The following is a 23,557-nucleotide window of genomic DNA, read 5'->3' as shown; positions in this document are numbered from 1 at the left end:
TGAAATTTTCATATTTCCAGATGAAAAAATTATTATTTTATAACAGAATTGTATCAAAATTAAATTAGGGGGCATATTTAATTGGCTTTTAACACAATTTACCGATAAAAGTTCATCAAAAACCTACATTTTCCTCAGAACATAACTCACCGAAAGTTCCTCACTTTTCACCTCAATTTTGTACGATAAATTGAGATAAAATAAAATAATTTTCAAGACAATTCCACAGCTTAATGATTTAATTAACTTTTCCACTCAAAATAAATCAAATAAATAAACATTTCATCAACTTTTGTACGATTTTTTCTCAATAGAGCTTAGAAAACTTTTATTACCTACATTGCGAATTATGTATGTAGTGTATGCGGTATATGAAACTATTTTTATTTTGTGAAAAGGTTGGAAAAGTTTTGAGAACAACATTTTTATTTATTCCAATAATTTGTAAAAATGTTACAAAACATTCTTAATGAAAATTTCAAGTTAATTTCTGAATATTTTCATTAAATTGGAATGAAAATCATTCTAAAAAGTAGCCTTAGGATCCCAAATTTTGCATTTTCTCTTTTGCCGCTTGTACTAGGAGAACTACAGCGCCATCTACGCCGGAATTCTCCCTCCTTCGCTATCTTTCGTAGTTCCTTGAAAAATCCTTTAAAAATTCCTCTCCTGGACATTCTGGGAGACTCCAGAAGATGTCAGAGAATCCCTCAGGTTCCAGTAGAACCCTGAAGCAACTAAATCGCGAAAGACAGAACTTTTTTAAGCCTGGAGAATGCCACAAAGTTGGTGATCTTTCAAACATCTTCCAGGGAAATTTTCCTGATCTTTGTTTTCTTGCCAGTACATCACCATTGAGATTGATCCGGGAATCCTGGGTGACGCCTGTGGGTCACAGCTTATGCAGGAACTCTCCCAGGCGGATTTTCGTTGTGAAATGAAGCAGCAAATCGTTCCAATGATCATCACTTGGACGCGAAGGATCCCACAGGAAGAGCCAGAAGCTGAGAATTTCCTCCTGTACATCATGCAGGGGCAGGATATGCTCGACAGTATCAAAGGGAAGGAGTTCATGGGACGCATTGAGAGCCTTCGAGGGTTATTTCCCACTCAGAGCGTTGTTCTCATGATTTATGGCCTCAAAGATTGCTTCCGGAAGAGTACTCGGGATGTGTCGAGATTTGACATTGAGATGGTTCTCGTGGAAGCCCAAATCCTGCACAATTGCAACCATCGCTTGTTGGAGAGTCCCGCAGATTTGGCTGCAACTGTCATTCAATTCTGCAAAAGTATCGCTGAAGGACCTTTCAAGTAAGTCTTCAGGAGGGATTGGGGAGGAAGGAGTGGGATTGATTGACTGGATATGAGTTTTACAGGAAGGGGGAGATTGAGAAAGCCCTCACGGAGGATTGCTACTTCAGCAATAACAGCAAAGACAACGTAAAGATTCAGAATGGAGTTGGATACTCACGTCTGTGGCAGGAACATCTCATTAAATTCCCTCATGTCACTCTGGAAGTAGCCCAGGCCATCTCCACAGAGTACCCAATGCCTCATCTCCTGATGGATGTAAGGAGAATCTCCTGGAGCACATCCAGCAACTCTGAAAGATTAAAATTAAGTAATTCTTTTTTCAGGCTTTGCAAACTTCTGCAGACCCAGAAAATCTCCTCACAAACATCCCTGTACGCAGATCCGGAGGACCCCTAGCTACCCAAAGGAAAGTAGGACAGGAACTCAGCAAGAAAATCCACAAATTGTACACAACAGAGAATCCAGAAGAGATTTTATAATGAATTTTTATTAATAAACTTTTTTTACAAGAATAAATCTCAACGAAAGATTTTATTGAGACGCTTATCGGCATTCCTGGCCTTCTGCCCACGACTACGGAACTTTGAGGCATAGTCGTGCCTCTCTGTCTTCTCCGGACGTGATCCTCCTTGGAATTTGCTAAAATCCACCGAAGTATAGTCAAATTCCGCTAATTTTGCTTCCTGCTGCATCTTTTTCAGTTTTTTCCGCTTATTCCTGCTCATTTTGGGTGTTTCCGGACTGGTGGACGCTGCCGGGGGCTCTGGCGCCTCTCTATGTGCCTCCTTACGGGGAATTTTACCAGCTGGCTCACCCCCACTCCCCTCGGATTTGCGTTTCCCGGATTCAGTTTTAATTTCAGGCGAAGCCACAATTTCCGGAAGAACTTCCGAAGCTTCTGGACAGAGTCTTCGTTTCTGCTTCTGTGCCTCCTCCAATTGCTGCGCTTTGCGCCTCTCCTCCTCTGCAATGGGTATCACAGCTCGGTACCGCTGATATGGGCTAACAAAGGGAATCTTTGGGAGATTCTTCTTGGGATGCTTCTCCTCGAAAATTGAGACTTTTGCATGAAGCTTCCGCATGTCCGGAAGTGCTGGGACGTTCGGGGGTTCCACCGTGTCAAGAAGTGTGGGAAGATTGTCCTGAATTTCGCGTGGGAGATCATGTGGACAGTACAGGAAGCTATTGATATCAATGGTAGTTCCGGGAGCCATTCGTGGTGCCTCCTCAGCTAGAATAACCTTCTCCAGGGGCTGTTCACGTGCCTTGAGGATTATTTTGTGAATGTGCAGGAGATGCTGACGCACCAGCGGTGGCACAGGGTTGCAGCATGCCAGGATTCCCTGCATCTCACGCGGGAGGACTTCAGCAATGTGGAAGAGCATGTGATTGGGCAGGACGTAGGCACAACTCTCATCCTCCTCCCGGGCAATCCCATCGCGCCAATTGAAGATCTCCCGGAAGGCAAAAAGCTGACGATTGTCAAAGTTCTTCTTGGACTTCCTGTACAGCTCCATGTGGGAATCAAGCGTGAGTCGTGGCTTCACGTAGCGCTTCCGGCAGATCTCCGTGCTCTGCTGATAGACACTCCGGAGCCAATTTGGCTGGTAGTTGGCCTTCCGGAGAAGCTCATTCCGCAGCATATCGTACACGTAGAGAAGGTAGTGTGTGTCCCGCCGCGCGTAGGCCACGAGTTCTTCCGGAAGTGGCCGGATTCGCCAATCTGCCAGCTGGAACGTCTTGTCCGCCTCAATGTGGCAGTAGTGCTTGAGGAGGTAGGCCAGGGAAGCCCTGGCAAAGCTCAGCTTCCTCGCAGCTTGATGCGTATCAAACATATTCACCACATACAGCGAGAGATCCTTCTGTAGCCACTCAATGTCACAATCCGCCCCGTGGAAAACCTTCACAATGCCAGGATTCGTGAAAACTTCATTGAGCACATGCAGATCCTCCCTCAAGGTCAATGTGTCCAGAATATAATCCTTGTCACGCGTTGACAGCTGCATGAGACATGTGAAGCCCTGGAAGCTGCGATAGGAATGATGTTCAAGATCAACAGCAATCTCCTTGACTTTCCCCAACTCCTGCACCACTTCCGGAAGCTTCTCAGGGCTGTCAATGAACACAAGGGGAGTTTCTTCCACATCCTTTGGCGGCTTCTTCGGCGCAACCTTCCCCAATTGCTCTTCCGGAACTTCAAATCGACCCAATTCCACCTCATACGGATGCAGGTACGACTCAATCATCCCATCATCCCCATATTCCGCCAGAATGGCCAGAGGTTTCAAACTGTTCGGCTTGTATTTGATCCTCGGCTCAAATGGGGTGCTATTGCGATTATCCACCGGAACCCGGAAGTTCACCTGAGGCCGCAGGATGTTCTTTGCCGTCAGCAACTTTGCCTCCCCCATACTGTTCCTCCCACTTGAATGTCGCCTCTTCTCTTGCGGACTCAGAGCCACTTCAGCAAGAACCATCTCCGGAGCCTTCTTCAACCCCGCCATTTCATCCAAATTCGAATTTATCCTCTCGAGCATTGAGTCATTGCACTCCAGCACCAAATCCATCCGCTCATCATCATCCCTTCGTTGGATATTCCCCCGGATGTTCTGATGCTTGAGAATCTTCCCAACAATGTCGAGAATTTTATCAGATTCCCCATTGACGATGCGAATAAACGACGGTTGGGCACAATAGAGATCCCTCGAAGCACCCGCAGGAAGTGCCAAGGAAGCCTTTGTGGCGCTAATAATCTTTCCAAGGCCGTCCTGAAATGAATTAAAAGGGAATCTTTGGAGATTTCTCCCATATTGCAACACATGCGGACTTAACCTTACTTTTGTCAGCTCCTCAATTGATTCACTTTGAGGCTCTTTCTCATCATCTTCAGGCACTTCTTCCACTCCTGAACTATCAGACTCATCCGCAGCTTCCTTCTGGGACATTTTGTAAAAGGATTTATGAATTTAAATGGGTAATTTTTGCAATTTTCAAAAAACAAAACAAACAAGGAGAAGAGAGGTCGTTTTTTGTTAGACTGTCCCATATTGTTCAGCAGAGAACTTTCCGAAACATAGCATAACCTCATTTTTCGGCTCATTCCGAAAAACTGAATGTGTGAGAGAGACGGATAGCGGTGAAATGCATCCATCACATTTTTCCCCAACCGACTAACAGCGCCATATAACGTCTAGTCCAAATAATAAAATTTGAACTTTAACGAACTTTTTTTTGCATTTCGCCAAAATTCGTGATTTTTCTTATTTTTCCCAAATTTTTGGACATAAAACACATTTTTGGGGCTTCCGGGGCACTTACGGGTGCTCCGGGGCCCTCGGGGAGCCCCTCCGTGCGCAAATTGGGGTCCGCGGAAATTTTGACGGTTGGGGATTTTACACGCACTTTTTTTCCCGGAAATGGATTTTCGCGACTTTTGGAATTTTTGATGCCAAAAATTCAAAAACTTTTTCCTGATTACAAAAAACACAATTTTCACGGAAAATTCGGCGGAAAACGCGAGAAAATTGAGAAAAACTACATATGTGAGGGAGACGGATAGCGGTGAAATGCATCCATCTCATTTTCTCTTTAACAAAATGTACCAAAAAGGGCGCCAAATTCAAAAAGTAGTCAAAAATGCATAAATTTTATATGGGGGCGCTACGAAGGGGGGCTCTGCGGGAAAAATGAGTACGGCCATCTGAAAGCGCCTGACATAAGGAGCCTCTGTACCAAATTTCATCCCGATCGGACCAACGGTGTAGAAATAACTAAACGAAGAGTAATTTTTCTTTTCTTTTAATTCTTCATATTTTTATTAATTTTCCTAAAAATACAAAGAAAAATTATTTTTTTAAATAAAATCTTCTAATTGTGAATGAGCCTTTTCTTTTATTCCATTGCGGGAAATGAGTCATGCAAAACCCTTGCGCATTGAGGACATTGAAGAATCATCCCTCCTCCATCCCCAATTGATGAGTCACACAACCACCCCATTCCCACCCACCCCCAAAGCCCCAACAAATAAAATATTTACCAAAAAGCAGAAAATGGGCAGAGAAATTGATCAAACAAAAAGGATTTAATTGCAGGAATTTCCATTTATTGAATTTCTATTTTCACGGACAAGGTGAAAAAAGCGGAAATGTGTGATTTAAAGAGAGCATTTAATACTCCTCAGCCCCCTCGTTCTCTCCCTCGCCGGAATCCATGCCGACCTCCTCGTAGTCCTTCTCGAGGGCAGCCAAATCCTCACGCGCCTCGGAGAATTCTCCCTCCTCCATGCCCTCGCCGACGTACCAGTGCACGAAGGCGCGCTTGGCGTACATGAGATCGAACTTGTGGTCAAGACGAGCCCATGCCTCGGCGATGGCGGTGGTGTTGGACAACATGCAGACAGCACGCTGCACCTTGGCCAGATCGCCGCCGGGCACGACAGTGGGTGGTTGGTAGTTGATGCCGACCTTGAAGCCGGTGGGGCACCAATCGACGAACTGGATGGTGCGCTTGGTCTTGATGGTGGCGATGGCAGCATTCACATCCTTGGGCACGACGTCCCCGCGGTACAGCATGCAGCACGCCATGTACTTGCCGTGACGCGGATCGCACTTGACCATCTGATTGGCGGGCTCAAAGCACGCGTTCGTGATCTCGGCCACGCTCAGTTGCTCGTGGTAGGCCTTCTCGGCGCTAATCACCGGCGCATACGTCACGAGGGGGAAATGAATGCGTGGGTAGGGCACCAAGTTGGTCTGGAACTCCGTGAGATCCACATTGAGAGCACCGTCGAAGCGCAAACTGGCCGTGATGGAGGAGACAATCTGACCAATCAAGCGATTGAGATTGGTGTAGGTGGGGCGCTCAATGTCCAAATTGCGGCGGCAGATGTCGTAGATGGCCTCATTGTCCACCATGAAGGCACAGTCAGAGTGCTCAAGGGTGGTGTGGGTGGTGAGGATGGAGTTGTAGGGCTCCACGACGGCCGTGCTGACCTGCGGGGCTGGGTAGATGGCAAACTCCAGCTTGGACTTCTTGCCGTAGTCCACGGAGAGGCGCTCCATGAGGAGGGAGGTGAACCCAGAGCCGGTGCCACCGCCGAAGGAGTGGAAGATGAGGAAACCCTGCAGTCCGGTGCACTGATCGGCCAGCTTCCGGATGCGATCCAGCACCAGGTCGACAATCTCCTTGCCGATGGTGTAGTGCCCGCGGGCGTAGTTGTTGGCGGCATCCTCCTTGCCCGTGATCAGCTGTTCCGGGTGGAAGAGCTGCCTGTACGTCCCGGTGCGCACTTCATCCACCACAGTGGGCTCCAGGTCGACGAACACAGCGCGTGGGACGTGCTTCCCGGCCCCTGTCTCGCTGAAGAAGGTGTTGAAGGAGTCATCGCCCCCACCCACCGTCTTATCCGATGGCATCTGGCCGTCGGGTTGGATTCCGTGCTCGAGGCAGTACAGCTCCCAGCAAGCATTGCCGATCTGCACTCCAGCCTGACCCACATGAACTGAGATACACTCACGCTGCAAAGAAAAAATTTAGTTTTTTTAATTTTTATTTCCGGTCAATCATAGGAGGCGGCGATGGTGGTGGGGGGAAAGAAAAGAAAGATGGCGTCACTGTGAGTCATCATCTCCCCTCAATGGCAGAGCCGGGTGTGGCATTTTTTTTTCCTTCAATTTTCTTCAGTTTTTCTTTCATTTGAGTTTATTCTTTGATTAATTTTAGTTATTTTTAATGAAAAACTTTTGCTTTTGCAATGAAAATTGAAGGAAAAATCAATTTTTCTTCACACAGAGACGCCACGCTGTCGCATTGCGGGCAAAAAACTTTCTTTTCTTTCCAATCACTTTCTTTCACTTTAAACAAGGAAAATTCATCACAACTACTCACCATGTTGATTTAATTGAGAGTTTTTCACTGGAAACTTGTGAGAAATTTGGAGAAAATCAGAGAATTTGTTGCTTACACAGCGGGCTTGCAATGTGCCGTACGTGCGAGAACAAAATGATGTGCGGCAAATGTTGCTTTGCTCTTTTATAGACAACGTGACGTCACACATATGCATCATTGCTCCCTGGATGTGATTGGCTGGACAAACTCAGCGACGGCGAAAAGTTGCGGTAAAAAGGACTTTATGCATTCTTGTGGAGGTAAAATATCTGAAAATTCATTAAAATTCGTTAAATTTTAGTGATTTTTAATTATTTTTTTTATGTTACAACTTTAGAAAGACTGTTAAAAAGACTTCATAAAATTATTGATTTTATTTTCCTAATGAAATAATATTCTATTATTCTGCAAAAAAAAATAAATCAAATTGTAAATTATTCAAAGTTCTAGTTCTGAAGGTCAAGAATTGATTGAATGTTGAATAATGCTAATAAATTGATTTTTTTAGAAGGACAAAAATTCTCTTTCGCATTTCTTACTCCTTATTTAAATTTAAATCTTTTTCCTCTGAAAATTAATTTATGATGAACCATAAAAGGACTTAAGATCCTTTAAAATCCTCATTTAATAACCTTTCCTTTTCCTTGACGAGTTTTTAAGCGATTCGACAGTTTAGCATAGATTTAATGATGATTTGTCTATCTCTGTGTGGATTATTAATTTTTAATTTTTCTAGTCCAGTAAGTTTTGCTAAGTATAATTGCCGTCTTGGATCAATTCTTTCCCTTCTGCTGTACTTACGACGAAAATATTAAATTGTGATTTGCTTCAGAGATGAATTTAATGCTTGTTGAAACACTAAAAACTCATGAAGACATTGACCCTGAAATTAAACAGTACAAAAACTTTCTTTTCTCGCGAGATTCATTTTTGGAGCAATTTAATAGCTCTCAAAGAGACGAGTTTCCTTCCTCAAATCTTTCAATTGAATGATTCTTCTTTTGATTTTGGAGTTAAGCTAAAAGTTTTTTGGAATATTGTTTGTCTCTAAAATTGCTAAAATTAGATAAACTCGCATGAAGAAAATCAATAGCAAATAGCGGCCACGAATCGCGTGATTCATGTTGCCAAGAGAAAAGGCAATCTTATTATTTTTCTCGCGCCATTCAACCGAATTTGGTTGAGAATTGAGCGAGTGGTTGAGTATGTTGTACGTTTTCTCAATGTGGGCAGGTGGTGAGGAGAACCAGTCGTCCAGATTTGGTCATGATTCTCCGGCGAGACAAATCCAGCTCACATTGTGTGAATGATGTCATTGAATCTCATGCAAAATTCATCCCACACGGCGTGTGCGAATGAAGAGAAGTTGCTGTGAAAATCTCAAAAGAAATTGTGCTGCTGTGGCACTGCTTTGAGATGCAGCAGATGAACTTTCTTGGCCAGAAATAGACACGAAATCTGGGGGGAAATGCAAAGATTAGTCTTGGAATGCAGAGCCCTTGGAGGGAAAGTTGAGAGGCGACAAAATTAGATCTCCCAAAACGAATAATTTTAACGCCAAAAAAAGCGGAAAATCTCTTTTTCTTCACATTCTTTTTTAATCATTTTGTTCTCATTTCTGATTTATTTTTTTCTGAAGTAAAAATCTTTCATTTTTCATCCAAACTGCTTGAGAATTTCTTTTACCACATAAAAAAATCCAATAATTGTTAAAGTTTGGCAATGAATTTGCTCTTCGTGCAAAAGCTGCATATGAAAATAAAATTCTCCTTTTCCTAGCTTATTTTCAATAAAAATTTAATAAAAATCAATCAGAAGGGACATGCAAACACGAAAATTGCCAATATTATTGATTTTTTGTACAAAATAGAAGGTTTGCGTGGAAAAATTGCATTTGATAAAAAAATCTTCCTCAAACTCTTTTTCATGCCTTTCATGCAGCATAGGCGCCGTTGATTATTTTTACAACGCTCTGAATTGTCCAAAATAGCTCTAAAATTCTCTATTTCTTTCAATTTCTTTTTTAACACTTGGAGGACCCAACATTTGGCACAACGCGGAGGATCAAATTGGTAATAAGTACCAGTTGATAAAATATGCTCAATAATTAATTATTAATCAGTTTATTGAACAAGGATCGAAAGTTTCACTAATTCTCAATTTCCTTCAAGCATTTCTACATCGAATTACTAAATATTTAATTTAGAAAATCGTCACTGAAAAAAAATTGCGTAGAATCGATGCAAAATTGCCAATTCAAACGACTTTTTTAGCTACAATTTTACATAATTTATTATTGCGCCTAAATAATCACAAACTTTGATTCTTTAAGTAACTTTTTAATCACTTCCGGCAATAAAATTAGTCCACATTAATGATTTTTACCGAGGAAAAGTGAACAAGAGTACTTTATTTGGGAAATATGGGGAAACATAACCTCAAAACCACGGCAAAAATGTATGGGATTTTGACTGGTAGTTATTACCAATTTGATCCTCCGCGTTGGATTCTGACTTTGACCTCAATTATCTTCCAAAGAAAAGACTTTTCTCGAGATTTTCTTTCTGCTATCTTAAAGTAATTAAAATTCCCTACACATAGATGCTAAATTCATCGAGATAAGTCCAATAGATTTTATTCTGTGACGATTTTAAGGTTTCAATTGGTACCAATTACCAGTAAAGTCCTCCGAGTGTTAATGAGAAGATTTTTTTTTATTATTCTTCATTTCCTCCTCCACCTCTGCGTCTCATCCAAAAGCTCACGCGACCGTTACGCGAACTTTTATTCATTTCGCCGTCGCTGAGTTTGTCCAGCCAATCACATCCAGGGAGCAATGATGCATATGTGTGACGTCACGTTGTCTATAAAAGAGCAAAGCAACATTTGCCGCACATCATTTTGTTCTCGCACGTACGGCACATTGCAAGCCCGCTGTGTAAGCAACAAATTCTCTGATTTTCTCCAAATTTTCTCACAAGTTCAAGTGAAAAACTCTCAATTTAATCAACATGGTGAGTAGTTGTGATGAATTTTCCTCTTTTTGAGGTTTTTTAAAGTGAAAGTGGAAATGGAAAGAAAGTTCTGCAATGCGACAGCGTGGCGTCTCTGTGTGAAGAAAAATTGATTTTTCCTTCAATTTTCATTGCAAAAGCCTTCAAGTTTTTCATTAAAAAGATTAAAAAGAAAAGAAATTAATCAAAGAATAAACTCAAATGAAAGAAAAACTGAAGAAAATTGAAGGAAAAAAAAATGCCACACCCGGCTCTGCCATTGAGGGGAGATGATGACTCACAGTGACGCCATCTTTCTTTTCTTTCCCCCCACCACCATCGCCGCCTCCTATGATTGACCGGAAATAAAAATTAAAAAAACTAAATTTTTTCTTTGCAGCGTGAGTGTATCTCAGTTCATGTGGGTCAGGCTGGAGTGCAGATCGGCAATGCTTGCTGGGAGCTGTACTGCCTCGAGCACGGAATCCAACCCGACGGCCAGATGCCATCGGATAAGACGGTGGGTGGGGGCGATGACTCCTTCAACACCTTCTTCAGCGAGACAGGGGCCGGGAAGCACGTCCCACGCGCTGTGTTCGTCGACCTGGAGCCCACTGTGGTGGATGAAGTGCGCACCGGGACGTACAGGCAGCTCTTCCACCCGGAACAGCTGATCACGGGCAAGGAGGATGCCGCCAACAACTACGCCCGCGGGCACTACACCATCGGCAAGGAGATTGTCGACCTGGTGCTGGATCGCATCCGGAAGCTGGCCGATCAGTGCACCGGACTGCAGGGTTTCCTCATCTTCCACTCCTTCGGCGGTGGCACCGGCTCTGGGTTCACCTCCCTCCTCATGGAGCGCCTCTCCGTGGACTACGGCAAGAAGTCCAAGCTGGAGTTTGCCATCTACCCAGCCCCGCAGGTCAGCACGGCCGTCGTGGAGCCCTACAACTCCATCCTCACCACCCACACCACCCTTGAGCACTCTGACTGTGCCTTCATGGTGGACAATGAGGCCATCTACGACATCTGCCGCCGCAATTTGGACATTGAGCGCCCCACCTACACCAATCTCAATCGCTTGATTGGCCAGATTGTCTCCTCCATCACGGCCAGTTTGCGCTTCGACGGTGCTCTCAATGTGGATCTCACGGAGTTCCAGACCAACTTGGTGCCCTACCCACGCATTCATTTCCCCCTCGTGACGTATGCGCCGGTGATTAGCGCCGAGAAGGCCTACCACGAGCAACTGAGCGTGGCCGAGATCACGAACGCGTGCTTTGAGCCCGCCAATCAGATGGTCAAGTGCGATCCGCGTCACGGCAAGTACATGGCGTGCTGCATGCTGTACCGCGGGGACGTCGTGCCCAAGGATGTGAATGCTGCCATCGCCACCATCAAGACCAAGCGCACCATCCAGTTCGTCGATTGGTGCCCCACCGGCTTCAAGGTCGGCATCAACTACCAACCACCCACTGTCGTGCCCGGCGGCGATCTGGCCAAGGTGCAGCGTGCTGTCTGCATGTTGTCCAACACCACCGCCATCGCCGAGGCATGGGCTCGTCTTGACCACAAGTTCGATCTCATGTACGCCAAGCGCGCCTTCGTGCACTGGTACGTCGGCGAGGGCATGGAGGAGGGAGAATTCTCCGAGGCGCGTGAGGATTTGGCTGCCCTCGAGAAGGACTACGAGGAGGTCGGCATGGATTCCGGCGAGGGAGAGAACGAGGGGGCTGAGGAGTATTAAAAAAAGAGAAGAAGATGCTGGACCCTCTTCTGGAGCGCTGCAAGGCTTAGCTTTTGCTGATTAAATGACTCCAAAAAATTGAAACTTTTGTCTTTTATTTTCTTGAAATTTCAGTACAAAATTCAAAGATTTCAAGGGTTTCTTGGTCGCTAAATAAGGTCTATTCTTTGAGATTTTTGGGACTTCCTGGTTGTTAAAAAAAAAATAAAAGAACTTAAGGATTGAAAAAAAGGATAAATTCTCACTACTGGAGTGCTTCCGGATGAATTTCTTGAAAGGAATTTTAAGCTTAAATTCAAGGAAGCGCAAGAAAAACAAATTGTCCTGGGATTGATGATTTTATTCATTGCAAAATCATTGCTTTGATACAAAAGATGATGCTGGAGAAACTGCTAGAGCTTCACGAGGTTCTCATCAATCTTCACGTGGACATCCTCAATGATGCAATCCAGGCCGTCTTTTTCGTAGCAGACGGGAAATGCCACTGAGAATGAACGTGGGAAGCACACGCCGCGTGAGGAGCACAGAGCCAGCTTAAAGTGGACACTGAAACTGTCCACTTGGAGGCGAAAACTCGCCTCGGGCACGGTAATGTCAATATCCACTGAATGCCCCTTCCGGAGGGTTCCATTCTGCTGACTAACGTACCACGAATCATTCGGCAGGTACACATTCCACTTTTGCGGTGCTTCCTCCGTGAATCCCAACTCCTGCTCAAGGTTCAGGGTGATTGACAGGCGAATCTTCCCCCCTTGAGGCTTCAGCACTAACCGCCCGAATTGCAGCGGAGTGCCGGGATGACGGAGAGCATCATTCCCGGAGGAGCTGAAGGAAATGCTGAGAGTTCTCGCTTCCAGCGTGGCCAGAGAGACAATCTCAATGGTATGATTGTTCGTATCGGCCACATAGAGGTGCGTCCCACTGGGATTCACGCACAAACCACCAGGTTCATTGAATGCATGCCCTTTGACGTCCAGCGTGGTCACTGATTGGGTCAGGGAGTCAATTCGTTTGATTTTGTGATTGTACGTGTCTGCCACGTAGATCAGCTTATCGCGCCCATTGTAGGTCACCCCCAGGGGGTGCTGCAACTTCGCCAGCACACTCTTCCCATCAACATCGCCGAAAGCAAAGAGATTTTGGGGATTTCTCTCCCCGCCAACAACCCCGGACACCTTCCCATCGCTCAGAGAGAGCTTCCGGACACACGAACTCTCACTGTCGGCAATGAAGAGCTCCTTTGTGTCCCTGGCAATGGCAATCCCGGATGGTTGGGCAAAGGAAGCATTTGTGGGATAGGCATTGTTCCTATTCTCCTCATTCCCATTCCCTGCAATCATAGCGCACGTGCCCTGCGTGCATTTCCGGAACTTCCACCAGATGAGGTCATCAATGAAGTATGCCCAGATTTGATGTGTTCCCGCCATGGCAATCAGCAGGAGGGTCTTCTCGGGGATTGTGCTCTCATCCATGTGGAAGGACATGTCCATATCCTTTGTCCGGAACACCGCAACATCCCACGGCGAGGAGATTTCCTGCTCCACACCGATTTTCCCACCAACACGATCATTTCCCTGCTTCCCCGTGCCCACGATGGTCTCCACCGTGCGTGTCCGGAGACAAATCTTCCGGATGGCGTGATTTTCCGTATCTGCCACGAAGATGGTGTTACTGTCGAGGAAAACCAGCCCCTGCGGGGAGTCAAAGCGACACGTCTTGAAGTTCCCATCCGCAAAACCCGCACTCTTCCCACCAATCTTCTGCAGCACTTCCCCCTGAGCATTAATCAGCACCACCCTGTGATTCCCGGAATCCGCAATGGCATACAATTCAGCCCCATCCTCAGCCTCACTCCCCTTTGAGCAGGCAATCTTCCCCGGAAACTTCAAATTGGACTTCATCAGGAGATCCGTGGAGGGTTTTATGGGCAAACTGCCCGCCCCAATGGCTCCCTGATTGCGATAGAATTCCAATGCTGAACGAATGTACTTCACAAGGATGGGGAAGTGTCCTTCACCCATTAGGACAAACAGGGGATTCCCACGGGGCCCCAGAACGAGCAGTGTTGGCCAACATTGAACATTCAGCTCATTCCACATGGCCGAGTTGACGTCATTCACCACGGGATGGGTGATGTTGTACCGCTGAACGGCTGACAGGATGTTTGCGGAGTCCTTTTCATTGTCAAACTTTGCACTGTGGACCCCAATCACCACCAGCCCATCCTCCACCGTGAACATCTCCTCGAGCTTCTTCAAATCCGGCAGGATGTGCATGCAATTGATGCAGCAATACGTGAAAAAGTCCAACACAACAATCTTCCCACGTAGAGACTCACCCAGCGTCAGGGGATCCTCCACATTGAACCAATCCAGATCTAACCTCAAAAATTTCATTAATTTTTGCTACATTTTATTTTGTTTTTGTTGGATACGAACCCTCCTTGAAATCCCCAACGGGCTGGTGAGTCTCATCGGCCTTCCGGAGGTAGACCTTGAGAATTTCCTCCTCCTCCTCCGCCGTACTGGCTGCCTTCAGCTCATGCCGGAGACGATTGCAGTTGTACGCCAACTGATCCAGCATCTCCACTTGCTCAGCATCTTCCACGCTCATTGTCACGCAGGCGAATTTTCTCAAAAAGGGCAAAATTTTTACGGATTTTTTTTATCGATGGCGCAAAAAATAAACAACTCGCATTAACACTTGGAGGATCGTAGGTTTCTAACCTCAAAAGTTTTCGTTTTCTCCCAAAAGATAATATATTTTTCCACACATTATATAACACAAATGTAGGGAATTATCACGATATTTTTAAGAGATTTTAATTCTGTGAAAATTTAACAAAAATTCGCAAAAAATGCCCAAATGGCAAGCAAAATCCTCCAAGTGTTAAATCAGCTGCTTTCAAGTCCACATGAGATGCATTGATACGCCATTGTGTGTGCAAGAGTGAGATGGATATAGTTTATCGGAAATGGAGGCAGGTGAGATTTTTTCTTTTCTCCGAAAAAAAATCTTTTTCTCACGGAATTTGTTGAATTTTTTCCAGGAAAACGGACTCAGGGAGATGGGCAGGAAACCAATACACCGTCAAAAGGTGAAAAATCCGTCCAAGAAGTTCCATTGAAGAAGAATCCCTGGGAAAATCAGAGAAAGCACCGAGGAGCAATCCCGAAGGAATCTCCTCTGGCCCCAATTGGGAAGATTTTCACACTTGTCCCCCACGTTGTACACACAACGGGGAAACAGACGGCACTTCCGCGGAATAAGGAACCCCGATTTGTTCCCTTTGAACCCTACAAAGGTGCTGTGACCCCAATTATTCCCTTCCGGAAGCCACCCCAGCGTACCAAATCTCGCAATAATCTCGATCTTGGTGTTCTCGTGTCGCAGCTGTCGGATCTCAAAACGTGCGAAATGCTCCAGCATGCACCGGGGATGCCTGAAAGTAGGTCAATTGGATGCATGTCAGACGCAGAGGTGAAAATCGCTGCCCTGGAGCAGCAGCTGAAGGAAGCAAAGCGCGACAAGGAGAGTTTTGAGAGTCAATTGAAGTTTCAAGTGCAGGTCAATACGGAACTGAAGAATCTCCTTGTGGCTGCCCTTGGGGAAGACATCCAGACACGCGTCAATGTGCTCACGGAGGACAAACTCCAGCTGGCACGGGCTCTTCTGGACTCTGCCAATAACATTTCCACGCATACGGAACAAATTGAATACCTCGCGGGGCAGAGTGAGGTGTGGCGTAGTAAATTCCTCGCCAGTAGCCTAATGGTGGAGGAATTGGCACGCTGGAAGGCCAGCTTGACGCAGAAGAATAATCTCCTTGTGGCCTCCAATAAGCAACTCCTGGAGATGACTTCGCGTCAAGTGAGGGACATGGCGAGGGATGTGCTGAAGAATTTAAAGTTCCTCAGTGGGATTAGGGAGCTGAAACTACGTTCGGGGAATGCTGTGGATCTCCTGGCGGAATGTGTCAACATCTCACAGCAGCTGGTGCTTCATTCGGGTGTTGGGATGCCGGAAGAAATCAACCTGGACAATCTGGAGCCTTTCACGGAAGCTGAGAATGCGGCAATTAAGGTAAATTCTTTGCAAATTCCTCAAGAAGGAAGTTTCCGGAAGCTAAAAATTGTCTATTTGCAGGCTCTTCAGAACTCCAATCAACCCCTCATGTCAACAGATGAGGCCTTCAAAGCAATCGTTGGGCAGGCATTTCCCTCAATCTTAGCCATGCGGAAGGACTCAACGGCAACAACGACAGAGCTGGAGGAGGATTTCAATGGGAATAATGGGCAGGAAGTGACGCCAAAGTGATTTGTTTTGTTTGTTTTTTTTTTTGGTCTTGGTAGTCTCTTATTTTTAATTAATAAATTTTATATACAGAGAATTTCTTTCTTTTACCTTCCTGTTTTTGCGCGCGTCAGGGAGGCCTCAATCCGTCATCCAGGAGTGTCCAAATGGTACACAATGGCACACACACCTGATGGGATTCAGCCACATGCCGGGGAGACCGGCGGGAGGGAGAGTAAAACGAGAAAAAATACCCCAAAATTCCTCCCATGCCGAATCGAAGCAAATCCTGTCCAAATGTCCTTCCCAGGAAAGGAATTCTCTCTAATTCTTCCACACGATGTTTTATCACATTTTCACGGGATTGCATTCACACACACGCACGCACTAGAGCGTCCACAGATGCCTGGCTATTGATAATTTGGTGGGGCCTTGCCAAAGCTGAAGCCCCCACCGCCGCCACCCTGATTGGAGGCTTCATTGAGAACGGCAGGATCTTCCGTGGGGCCTGGCATTCGGAATTGCTCAGCTGAGAGGCGTGTAAAGAGAATCCCAACGCCCTCAATGAGAGCCAGGAGGACTCCTCCGATGATTGCTGAGCCAGCCATGGCGGGAACTCCTGCAAAAAAACCCAACAAAACGCATTTTTTAGAACAAAAAATAAAACATTCAGAGAGAGGAGCTTTGTTACCATTTCTTGCCGCGAGAATTCCCCCAGTGGCTGCTCCACTAATTATCGAATTCCACGGATCTTCCTTTTTGCGCAGGTGTACGAGAGTGCAGTCAATTGTGCTGAACATTCCGCCCCAGACGGCGAAATTTCCCGCAATTACGGGAGATCTGGCTTTTATGGCTGTAAGACTACCAAGCTATCAAGAGAAAAATAACAAAATCATCCTCCGGACAATGTTAAAAGGTCATCAAAAAGTTTCCCCACCATTCGTCTGCTTATCCCCGATGGGGCATTGCGGAAGCCCTTAATTGCCTGGAAAACACCCCCACCGATGCATCCCATGGCAAATGCACCCCCACAGTCATCAACAATGCGATAGGGGCAAGGTTCTCGTGCGTATTCCTCCATTTCCGGAAGGAGTCTGCAAAAAGAAAAAATCTCCCATTGATCTCTGACCTTTTGAGTGTGATTACATAATAAAAACAACCCCAACAAACCCCTAAAAAGTCTTCTCAATAAATTTCCAGTGAATTTAAAACTTCCTGGTGGTGATAAAGCACTCCGGGAGCGCCCCAAATGTGCAGAAAGTTCGCGAAATTAATACGCAATGCAAAATCAATAAAAATTTTCCACCACATAACCTCACTTTGCACAAGTTTCTTGGATTCCTTCACCCCCAGACACTTACCGCAATTTCTGTCGTTTTCTAGATCGTTCAAAAGGATGTGGACACTACTCTGGATACACTTATTTAGCCGGATATTGGATTTTTAATTCAAAATATTTCATAAGAACCACATTTTATTACTTCTTCTTCTTCTTATTCTTCGTCTACTGAATCAGCTTGTACTGTAACTAGCTAACCCATTCAATCATGCGACATATGCTGCTTGAGTAGGCGATGTGGGAGCGAGAGGGACTGATGCTGTTGCTATTTCATTTTTTGGCTTTTTACACTCTGGGAAAAATTTTTTTTCGGCAAAATTTGAATTTTTCGCGTTTTTGATACCAAACGATGCGGGGGCGCTTCCTAAGCCCCAAAAACCACACCCGGACGGACAAAGCGCCCGGAAAATGCAAGAAAATCGCAGAAAACAGAAAGTATGAGTGAGAGGTCACGATGATTTTTGGACTATGCGTCTCGCTCCCACGGAAAAATTGTCAGTGTGAGAGCGAGACATCGCGAAGTTTCATTACACTCTCTGTCTCACTCACACAGCAAAGTTGACAGTGTGGAAGCAAGACATCACAAAGTTTCGAAACTTTCTTTCTCTTTTTCTCCAAAAATAAAATTAAATAAAATTGAATTTTCCGCTTTTTTGGTGCCAAACGATGCGCCTTCGCATCCTACATCCCAAAAACCACACCCGGACGGGAAAATCGCCCGGAAAAATGCATTTTTTTTTTAATTTAAACTTGTTCTGGAAATTCCATTCAAGCTTTCCAGTCAACTGTCAAAATTCCAGGAGAAAGTTTGAAAACAAATCTGAAATTTTGCAAAAAAAACCGATTTCCTGTAAATTCCAAGCACTTCCTGTTGTATTTGAGACACGGTGACATTGCAAAAAGATCAATTGTAGCTTAAGGAAAGGGAAATTCCAATGAAAAGCACAGAGAAATGGCGAAAATAGCGCCGAGAAGTGAATTCCTGCAACTCGAAGGGATTCAATTGGATTCCCTGTGCAGACTCTGTGGGAATATGAACATAAATCTCATCCCAGTGATTGCAGAAGATGGCCAGGAGACGGAATTGCTGCAGAAGATTGTCACGCATCTCAAGATTTTGGTGAGGAATTAGGAAAAATTCAATTTTAACGACAATTTCCTTGAAAGAAAAAAACTTTGAATTTTTAGGTTAATCCGGAGGATGTTTTGCCAAAGAAGCTGTGTATTCATTGTACAAATACCCTTGTTTCCTGGCACAGCTTCTATGAGAGTTGCCGGGAGACAAATGAAAAGTTCCACGCAATGATTAGTTGTGCCAAAAATGGAGGAATTGAGGAAGTTGCTGAAGATTTACAGCCGGAAGTTCTTCCGGAAGATGGGGAAGAAGCCGAAATGGATGAATATATTGAATTTCTCGATGTACGTTCAACAATTCCTCTTCCAAAAATTAGCTTTTTTAATAAAAAAAAAATCCTTTTTGCAGAAGGAAGACTGCGAAGATGAAAATGTGGATTTATTGAATGAGGAGGAAGAACATTTGCTGCCTGGAGAGGTGGATCTCGGTGATGCCAGGTTAGTTTTTCATTTAACAATCTTAACAGGATCTTTGGAGCAACTTGAGAGAAGGTAAAACATCTTTTTGTTTCTCACCTTTCTTTCACAGATGCTCCAAAGATCCTCATGGTGAGAATCTCAAGAAATCCCCCCTTTATGACGAAGATTTCGTCCTTATTGACACCCAAGGGGCACTAGAAAATGAGGCAGTAAAGCTTGAAATTTGCGATTTAGCCGTTGAGAGTGAGCCCGAGGAAGCTCCTCGGCCGGAATTAGTTGAGAAGAATCTCTTTATACGACGATCAGGGCAGTTCATTTGTCCCCAATGCCCCAAATCCTTCAGGGTGAAAAAGGAATTTGTCCAGCATTTGGTGGAAGAGCACGAATTCAGTGAGAATGTGAAGAATGGCGTAAAAATAAGACCAGAAATTGATCCGGAAGACGTGAAGAGAGCAGAAGTTGAGGAAGATGGACGGCTGATGTACAAATGCAGTGAATGCAGGAAGATACTCAAGAGTCTGGACACTTTTGTGTGGCACAGACAAATCCACACGGGTGTGAAGATGTTTAGTTGTCATTTGTGCAAGAAGACCTTCCGGATTCAGCAGGGGCTCAACAGGCACATCCGGGAGTTTCACTATCGCGAAAAGAAGTATCCCTGCGACCTGTGTGGGCAGAAGTTCCTCAATCGGAGGACAGCCAATGAGCACAGACGCATCCACACAGGGGTGACGCCGTTTGAATGCGAAACCTGCGGGAAGGCATTCAAGCAGAAGGCAGGATTGTTTATCCATAGAAAATCTCACAATCCCATCCCGGAATACTACTGCGGGGTGTGTCATCAGGGCTTCCGCATCCGGTATGCTCTTGTGCTGCACATGAAGATCCACACGGGAGAGAGGGAGCACGAGTGCGAAGTTTGCCATCGGAAATTCCGCCTCAAGGCTGAGCTGCAGCGTCACAAAACCCTCCACAGTGGGGAGAAACCCTTCCAGTGCCCTGAATGTGGACTTCCTTTCCGCATGAAGCGCTACCTGCAGCGTCACATGAAGCATCATCATCCCACAGATGAAGACAATTAAAGATCTCTCTCTCTCTCTCTATTTAGTAGACTTTTTGTTCGATTTTTTATCTTTCTGTCGCAAAAAGAAAAATAGAACGGTTTGATATGCTTCCCGGAAAGTGCCATAAGTGGCTAGAAATTGTGCATTCATCCTGCCCAATGCATCAGGAAGTTTCTAAAGGATCTTAGGAACCCCCTCTTCAACTTCCGGTTGATCCTTGATGCCATTTTTGGGTCAAAATCTGAGTTTATAAAAAAAGGATAATTTTGGAGCCCTAAATGAAATCAAGGATCAGCCGGGTGTTGAAAAAGAGGTTCCTAAGATCCCAAAGAAATTCCCTAATATAATGGGCAGTCATCCTGTACAACTTCCAAACACTTAAGGCACTTTCCGGGAAGCACAAAAAGTGTACAAACTTCAAGATGCTCCCTTGAGAAGGTTCCAGTCAGACTTTTAATAGTCTGCTGTCTTTCTAGGCGTCAGCGCCTGCAGAGGAGGAGGAGAAGGAGCAAGAAGCGAAAAAGGAAGAAATGTTCTTTCTGCATGGGAACCTTCAGCACTGATGGGCAGCTGAAGGAGCACACAAAGCAGGAGCACATTGACAGAGTCTTCCTGTGTGGTCAATGTGAGAATTATGTGCCCAGAGAAGAGCTAATTCAGCACATGATGACCCATTTGGCACCACAACCCACAAATTCCCAAGAACTCCCACCGGAAGTTCTCCAGGAAACTCCCAAAGAGACAAATGAGGAGGAAAAAGAAGAGGAAGCCAAAGAGAATCGCCCCCTGATGACGTTCAAACTGAAATGCCCGCAATGTCCGAAGGAATTCTCAAAGAGTGGCCTTCAGTACCACATCCGGCAGTTCCATGAGAAGGTGAAAGATGCAAAATGTGGGATTTGCAGCAAAGTCTTTGGGTGTGGATCAACACTGCGGAATCACATGAAGTACAAACATGAGAATGTGAGGAATTTTCACTGCAGTGACTGCCCGAAGGCATTTAAGACGCAGAGTTCGCTGTATATTCACCGGAAGAGCGTCCATGAGGCTGTGCAGCGGTTCTCCTGTGAGTTGTGCTACAAGAAGTTCCCTTTCCGGCAGCAATTGAAGCTGCACCTGTTGACTCACACGAAGGAGAAGACGCACTTCTGCAGGATTTGTCAGAAGGGATTTACAGTGAGGAGTAATTTAGTGAAGCACCTGAAGACACATGCGGATCTTCCGGATCTCAAGTGCCACATTTGCTACTTTGTCACGTCGCAGAAGAGATATCTTGCACAGCACATGAAAAGGAAGCATTTGGTGGCTCTGGGGAGATGATGAAGAAAATGGGAAGGAGGAGGAAATATGGTGGGAAGGGGTTTAAGGGAGGAGTCTTCTGGGGAGGATTTCTTGTGTATGTTTGTGTCTCATTTGTGTGGGAATTGGTTGTTGATCTCTTGATTAATTTCCTTCCAGATTGATCCAAATGGATGTTCAGGAAGTTCAGGAAGTTCAGGGAGATGTTTGTATGGAGGAAGTGATAAAAGAAGAGCTTCTGGAAGAAGAAATATTCGAAGGAGAAGATTTTAGAGCAAAAGAAGGCTCAGAAGCAGAAGAACTCCCAGAAATGGATGCTCCAGAAGAGTGCAAAGCTCAAAGGAAAGAAAAATTTCAGGAAGAAGAGAAAACTCGACGAAGGAAACGTTTAAGAAGAGAATTTAGACAAGAAAAAAGTATAAATGAAAATCTTCCGGAAGGAGAATTTCCAGGAGAAGCTTCAAAAGGAAAAACTCAAGAAGAAAACGTTCAGGAGGAGAAACTTTCAAAAATAATTAAGATTGAAAGAGATTTAAATGAAGATCTTCTTCCAGAAGGAGAATTTCATGAAGAACTTAATGAACAAGATCATCCGGAAGAGGAATATCGGGAGGATGACGAACGTCCGGAAGAACAAATTAATAAGATTTCGGAAGAAGCTCAAAATTTGATGGAAGAAGAGTCTCAAGAATCTCCTGAAAAGAAATTTAATCAAATTCAAGGACTTCCGGAAGTGGAATTTCAAGAAGAAGAAGAAGAAGAAGATCTTTCAGTAAAAGAATTTTCAGAAGAAGACGCCAAAAATGCCCCAGGAAGCAAATTCCTGGAATTCCCGGAACTCCCGGAAAGGGAATTGAAGCCAGCCACAAAGTCAAGAGAGAACAAATCCAATGATGCCTTTCTCTGTGAGATGTGCCATCAAATCTTCACGCGAGAGTACAATCTAATGAAGCACCTCACAACACATACAGAAGATCATCCCTGCTGTGTTTGCTGCCTCAGTTTCCCCACAAATTCCGCCCTGAAGGCCCATGGGATGAATCACACGAGGGAGGAAGTCCGGGAAGCTGAAAACTGCCGATGGGTGATTAAATGTGAGTCATGCAGTGAGAAATTCACCTCAACCTACCACCTGTACCGTCATGAGAGATCCAGTCATGATACAGGAAAGATGTACCCTTGTTCCCAATGCCATGAAGTCCTCCCATCGGGGACACTGCTGCGAATCCACGAGAGACGTCATCAGGTCTTCCCGTGTGAGGTGTGCGACAAGGTGTTGCGGAGTCAATTGGCCCTGAGGGAGCATCAGTTCAGCCACACGGGGGAGCAGCCGTATTCGTGCCAGGAGTGCGGGAAGAGTTTCCGCTACAGCACGAGTTTGCTGGAGCACCAGAAGACCCACAGAGGGGTGCGGAAGTACAAATGCAGTCACTGCGACAAGTCCTTTACACGCTCAAATATGCTGAAGGAGCACGAGAGGATTCACACGAAGGAACGTCCCTACAGATGTCACATTTGCCCGGCAAAATTCACCCAATCGAATTCCCTCAAGAAGCACATCCGGACGGCTCATATTTCCTGCAAGAATTGCGGTCAGTACTTTGGGGATGATCTCGATGAGGTTCTACATCGATGTCGTGGGGAGAAGTGAATCCACAGGAAGGTAAGAATCTTCCTCATTTTTTTCTAAACCAAAGCCGGAAGTTGCCTTTTTGGCCCTCTGAGAGAGTCAATAAAAAAAATTCCAAAAAGAATTTTCTTTTTTATTAGCAAATTGGAGTTTATACACTTTTTGTGCTTCCCGGAAAGTGGCATAAGTGCCTGGAAGTTCAGTAGTCATCCTGCCCATTGCATCAGGATCTTTCTAAGGGATCTTAGGAACTTCCCTTTCAGCACCCGGCTGGTCCTTGATTTCATTTAGGGGTCAAAATCTTTCCATTTATGAAATCCCCTTTGCAATTTCTTGAAGGCATTTTTACAGACTCAAATTTTGACCCAAAGATGACATGAAGGATCAGCCGGGTGTTGAAAAGGAAGTTCCTAAGATCCTTTAGAAACTTCCCGA

General features: G+C 45.1%; 8 protein-coding genes across 9 annotated transcripts; 4 read left to right on the top strand and 4 right to left on the bottom strand.

Annotated features, from left to right (window-relative positions):
- The first annotated feature begins 585 nt into the window (after positions 1-585).
- On the top strand, positions 586-4,079 carry LOC129787857 (crossover junction endonuclease EME1). The gene is made up of 4 exons (XM_055823672.1): positions 586-785; positions 845-1,311; positions 1,377-1,569; positions 1,638-4,079. The coding sequence occupies exons 1-4, from the start codon at positions 696-698 to the stop codon at positions 1,791-1,793; spliced, it is 906 nt and encodes a 301-aa protein (XP_055679647.1). The 5' UTR covers positions 586-695; the 3' UTR covers positions 1,794-4,079.
- On the bottom strand, positions 1,786-4,370 carry LOC129787856 (exosome component 10). Its single transcript, XM_055823671.1, has 2 exons — positions 4,152-4,370; positions 1,786-4,082 (listed from the first exon to the last, which is right to left on the bottom strand). Exons 1-2 carry the CDS (start codon positions 4,257-4,259, stop codon positions 1,833-1,835), a joined length of 2,358 nt encoding a protein of 785 aa, XP_055679646.1. The 5' UTR covers positions 4,260-4,370; the 3' UTR covers positions 1,786-1,832.
- Positions 4,371-5,394: 1,024 nt separating this feature from the next.
- LOC129787850 (tubulin alpha-1 chain) lies at positions 5,395-7,464 on the bottom strand. The gene is made up of 2 exons (XM_055823663.1): positions 7,201-7,464; positions 5,395-6,830 (listed from the first exon to the last, which is right to left on the bottom strand). The coding sequence occupies exons 1-2, from the start codon at positions 7,201-7,203 to the stop codon at positions 5,481-5,483; spliced, it is 1,353 nt and encodes a 450-aa protein (XP_055679638.1). The 5' UTR covers positions 7,204-7,464; the 3' UTR covers positions 5,395-5,480.
- Positions 7,465-10,015: 2,551 nt separating this feature from the next.
- LOC129787849 (tubulin alpha-1 chain) lies at positions 10,016-12,027 on the top strand. Its single transcript, XM_055823661.1, has 2 exons — positions 10,016-10,214; positions 10,594-12,027. The coding sequence occupies exons 1-2, from the start codon at positions 10,212-10,214 to the stop codon at positions 11,941-11,943; spliced, it is 1,353 nt and encodes a 450-aa protein (XP_055679636.1). The 5' UTR covers positions 10,016-10,211; the 3' UTR covers positions 11,944-12,027.
- A 241-nt stretch (positions 12,028-12,268) lies between these two features.
- Positions 12,269-14,850, bottom strand: LOC129787848 (NHL repeat-containing protein 2). Its single transcript, XM_055823660.1, has 2 exons — positions 14,382-14,850; positions 12,269-14,320 (listed from the first exon to the last, which is right to left on the bottom strand). The coding sequence occupies exons 1-2, from the start codon at positions 14,554-14,556 to the stop codon at positions 12,336-12,338; spliced, it is 2,160 nt and encodes a 719-aa protein (XP_055679635.1). The 5' UTR covers positions 14,557-14,850; the 3' UTR covers positions 12,269-12,335.
- Positions 14,837-16,333, top strand: LOC129787851 (golgin-45). The gene is made up of 3 exons (XM_055823664.1): positions 14,837-14,927; positions 14,993-16,026; positions 16,090-16,333. Exons 1-3 carry the CDS (start codon positions 14,918-14,920, stop codon positions 16,258-16,260), a joined length of 1,215 nt encoding a protein of 404 aa, XP_055679639.1. The 5' UTR covers positions 14,837-14,917; the 3' UTR covers positions 16,261-16,333.
- Positions 16,261-17,862, bottom strand: LOC129787853 (mitochondrial import inner membrane translocase subunit Tim17-B). Of its 2 annotated transcripts, XM_055823667.1 has the most exons (4): positions 17,598-17,862; positions 17,174-17,330; positions 16,928-17,105; positions 16,261-16,855 (listed from the first exon to the last, which is right to left on the bottom strand). In XM_055823667.1, exons 2-4 carry the CDS (start codon positions 17,315-17,317, stop codon positions 16,647-16,649), a joined length of 531 nt encoding a protein of 176 aa, XP_055679642.1. In that variant the 5' UTR covers positions 17,318-17,330; positions 17,598-17,862; the 3' UTR covers positions 16,261-16,646. The 2 variants fall into 2 exon arrangements, with proteins under 2 accessions (XP_055679642.1, XP_055679641.1); XM_055823666.1 differs by having other exon boundaries at positions 16,261-17,105; positions 17,598-17,756.
- Positions 17,863-18,379: 517 nt separating this feature from the next.
- On the top strand, positions 18,380-23,143 carry LOC129794646 (zinc finger protein 91-like). The gene is made up of 7 exons (XM_055835487.1): positions 18,380-18,695; positions 18,764-18,994; positions 19,059-19,147; positions 19,239-20,207; positions 20,751-21,376; positions 21,457-21,589; positions 21,652-23,143. The coding sequence occupies exons 1-7, from the start codon at positions 18,528-18,530 to the stop codon at positions 23,141-23,143; spliced, it is 3,708 nt and encodes a 1,235-aa protein (XP_055691462.1). The 5' UTR covers positions 18,380-18,527.
- Positions 23,144-23,557: the final 414 nt, after the last annotated feature.

Source organism: Lutzomyia longipalpis, chromosome 1 (genome assembly GCF_024334085.1).
Source record: "Lutzomyia longipalpis isolate SR_M1_2022 chromosome 1, ASM2433408v1".
NCBI classification, from domain to species: Eukaryota; Metazoa; Arthropoda; class Insecta; order Diptera; family Psychodidae; genus Lutzomyia; species Lutzomyia longipalpis.
The sequence above is the reverse complement of the archived record's forward strand: the minus strand, read 5'-3'. Positions and strand labels throughout refer to the sequence as shown.

Coding starts and splice junctions, on each gene's coding strand:
- LOC129787857 (XM_055823672.1), top strand. CDS start 696: ATGTCAGAGAATCCCTCAGGTTCCAGTAGAACCCTGAAGCAACTAAAT. Junction 1,312..1,376: donor ATCGCTGAAGGACCTTTCAA/GTAAGTCTTCAG, acceptor TGAGTTTTACAG/GAAGGGGGAGATTGAGAAAG. Junction 1,570..1,637: donor TGCCTCATCTCCTGATGGAT/GTAAGGAGAATC, acceptor TTCTTTTTTCAG/GCTTTGCAAACTTCTGCAGA.
- LOC129787856 (XM_055823671.1), bottom strand. CDS start 4,259: ATGTCCCAGAAGGAAGCTGCGGATGAGTCTGATAGTTCAGGAGTGGAA. Junction 4,083..4,151: donor CAATTGAGGAGCTGACAAAA/GTAAGGTTAAGT, acceptor AATTCATTTCAG/GACGGCCTTGGAAAGATTAT.
- LOC129787848 (XM_055823660.1), bottom strand. CDS start 14,556: ATGAGCGTGGAAGATGCTGAGCAAGTGGAGATGCTGGATCAGTTGGCG. Junction 14,321..14,381: donor CGTTGGGGATTTCAAGGAGG/GTTCGTATCCAA, acceptor TTTTGAGGTTAG/ATCTGGATTGGTTCAATGTG.
- LOC129787851 (XM_055823664.1), top strand. Junction 16,027..16,089: donor CTGAGAATGCGGCAATTAAG/GTAAATTCTTTG, acceptor GTCTATTTGCAG/GCTCTTCAGAACTCCAATCA.
- LOC129787853 (XM_055823666.1), bottom strand. CDS start 17,317: ATGGAGGAATACGCACGAGAACCTTGCCCCTATCGCATTGTTGATGAC. Junction 17,106..17,173: donor CGGGGATAAGCAGACGAATG/GTGGGGAAACTT, acceptor TTCTCTTGATAG/CTTGGTAGTCTTACAGCCAT.
- LOC129794646 (XM_055835487.1), top strand. CDS start 18,528: ATGGCGAAAATAGCGCCGAGAAGTGAATTCCTGCAACTCGAAGGGATT. Junction 18,696..18,763: donor TCACGCATCTCAAGATTTTG/GTGAGGAATTAG, acceptor TTGAATTTTTAG/GTTAATCCGGAGGATGTTTT. Junction 20,208..20,750: donor CATCCCACAGATGAAGACAA/TTAAAGATCTCT, acceptor GGGAACCTTCAG/CACTGATGGGCAGCTGAAGG.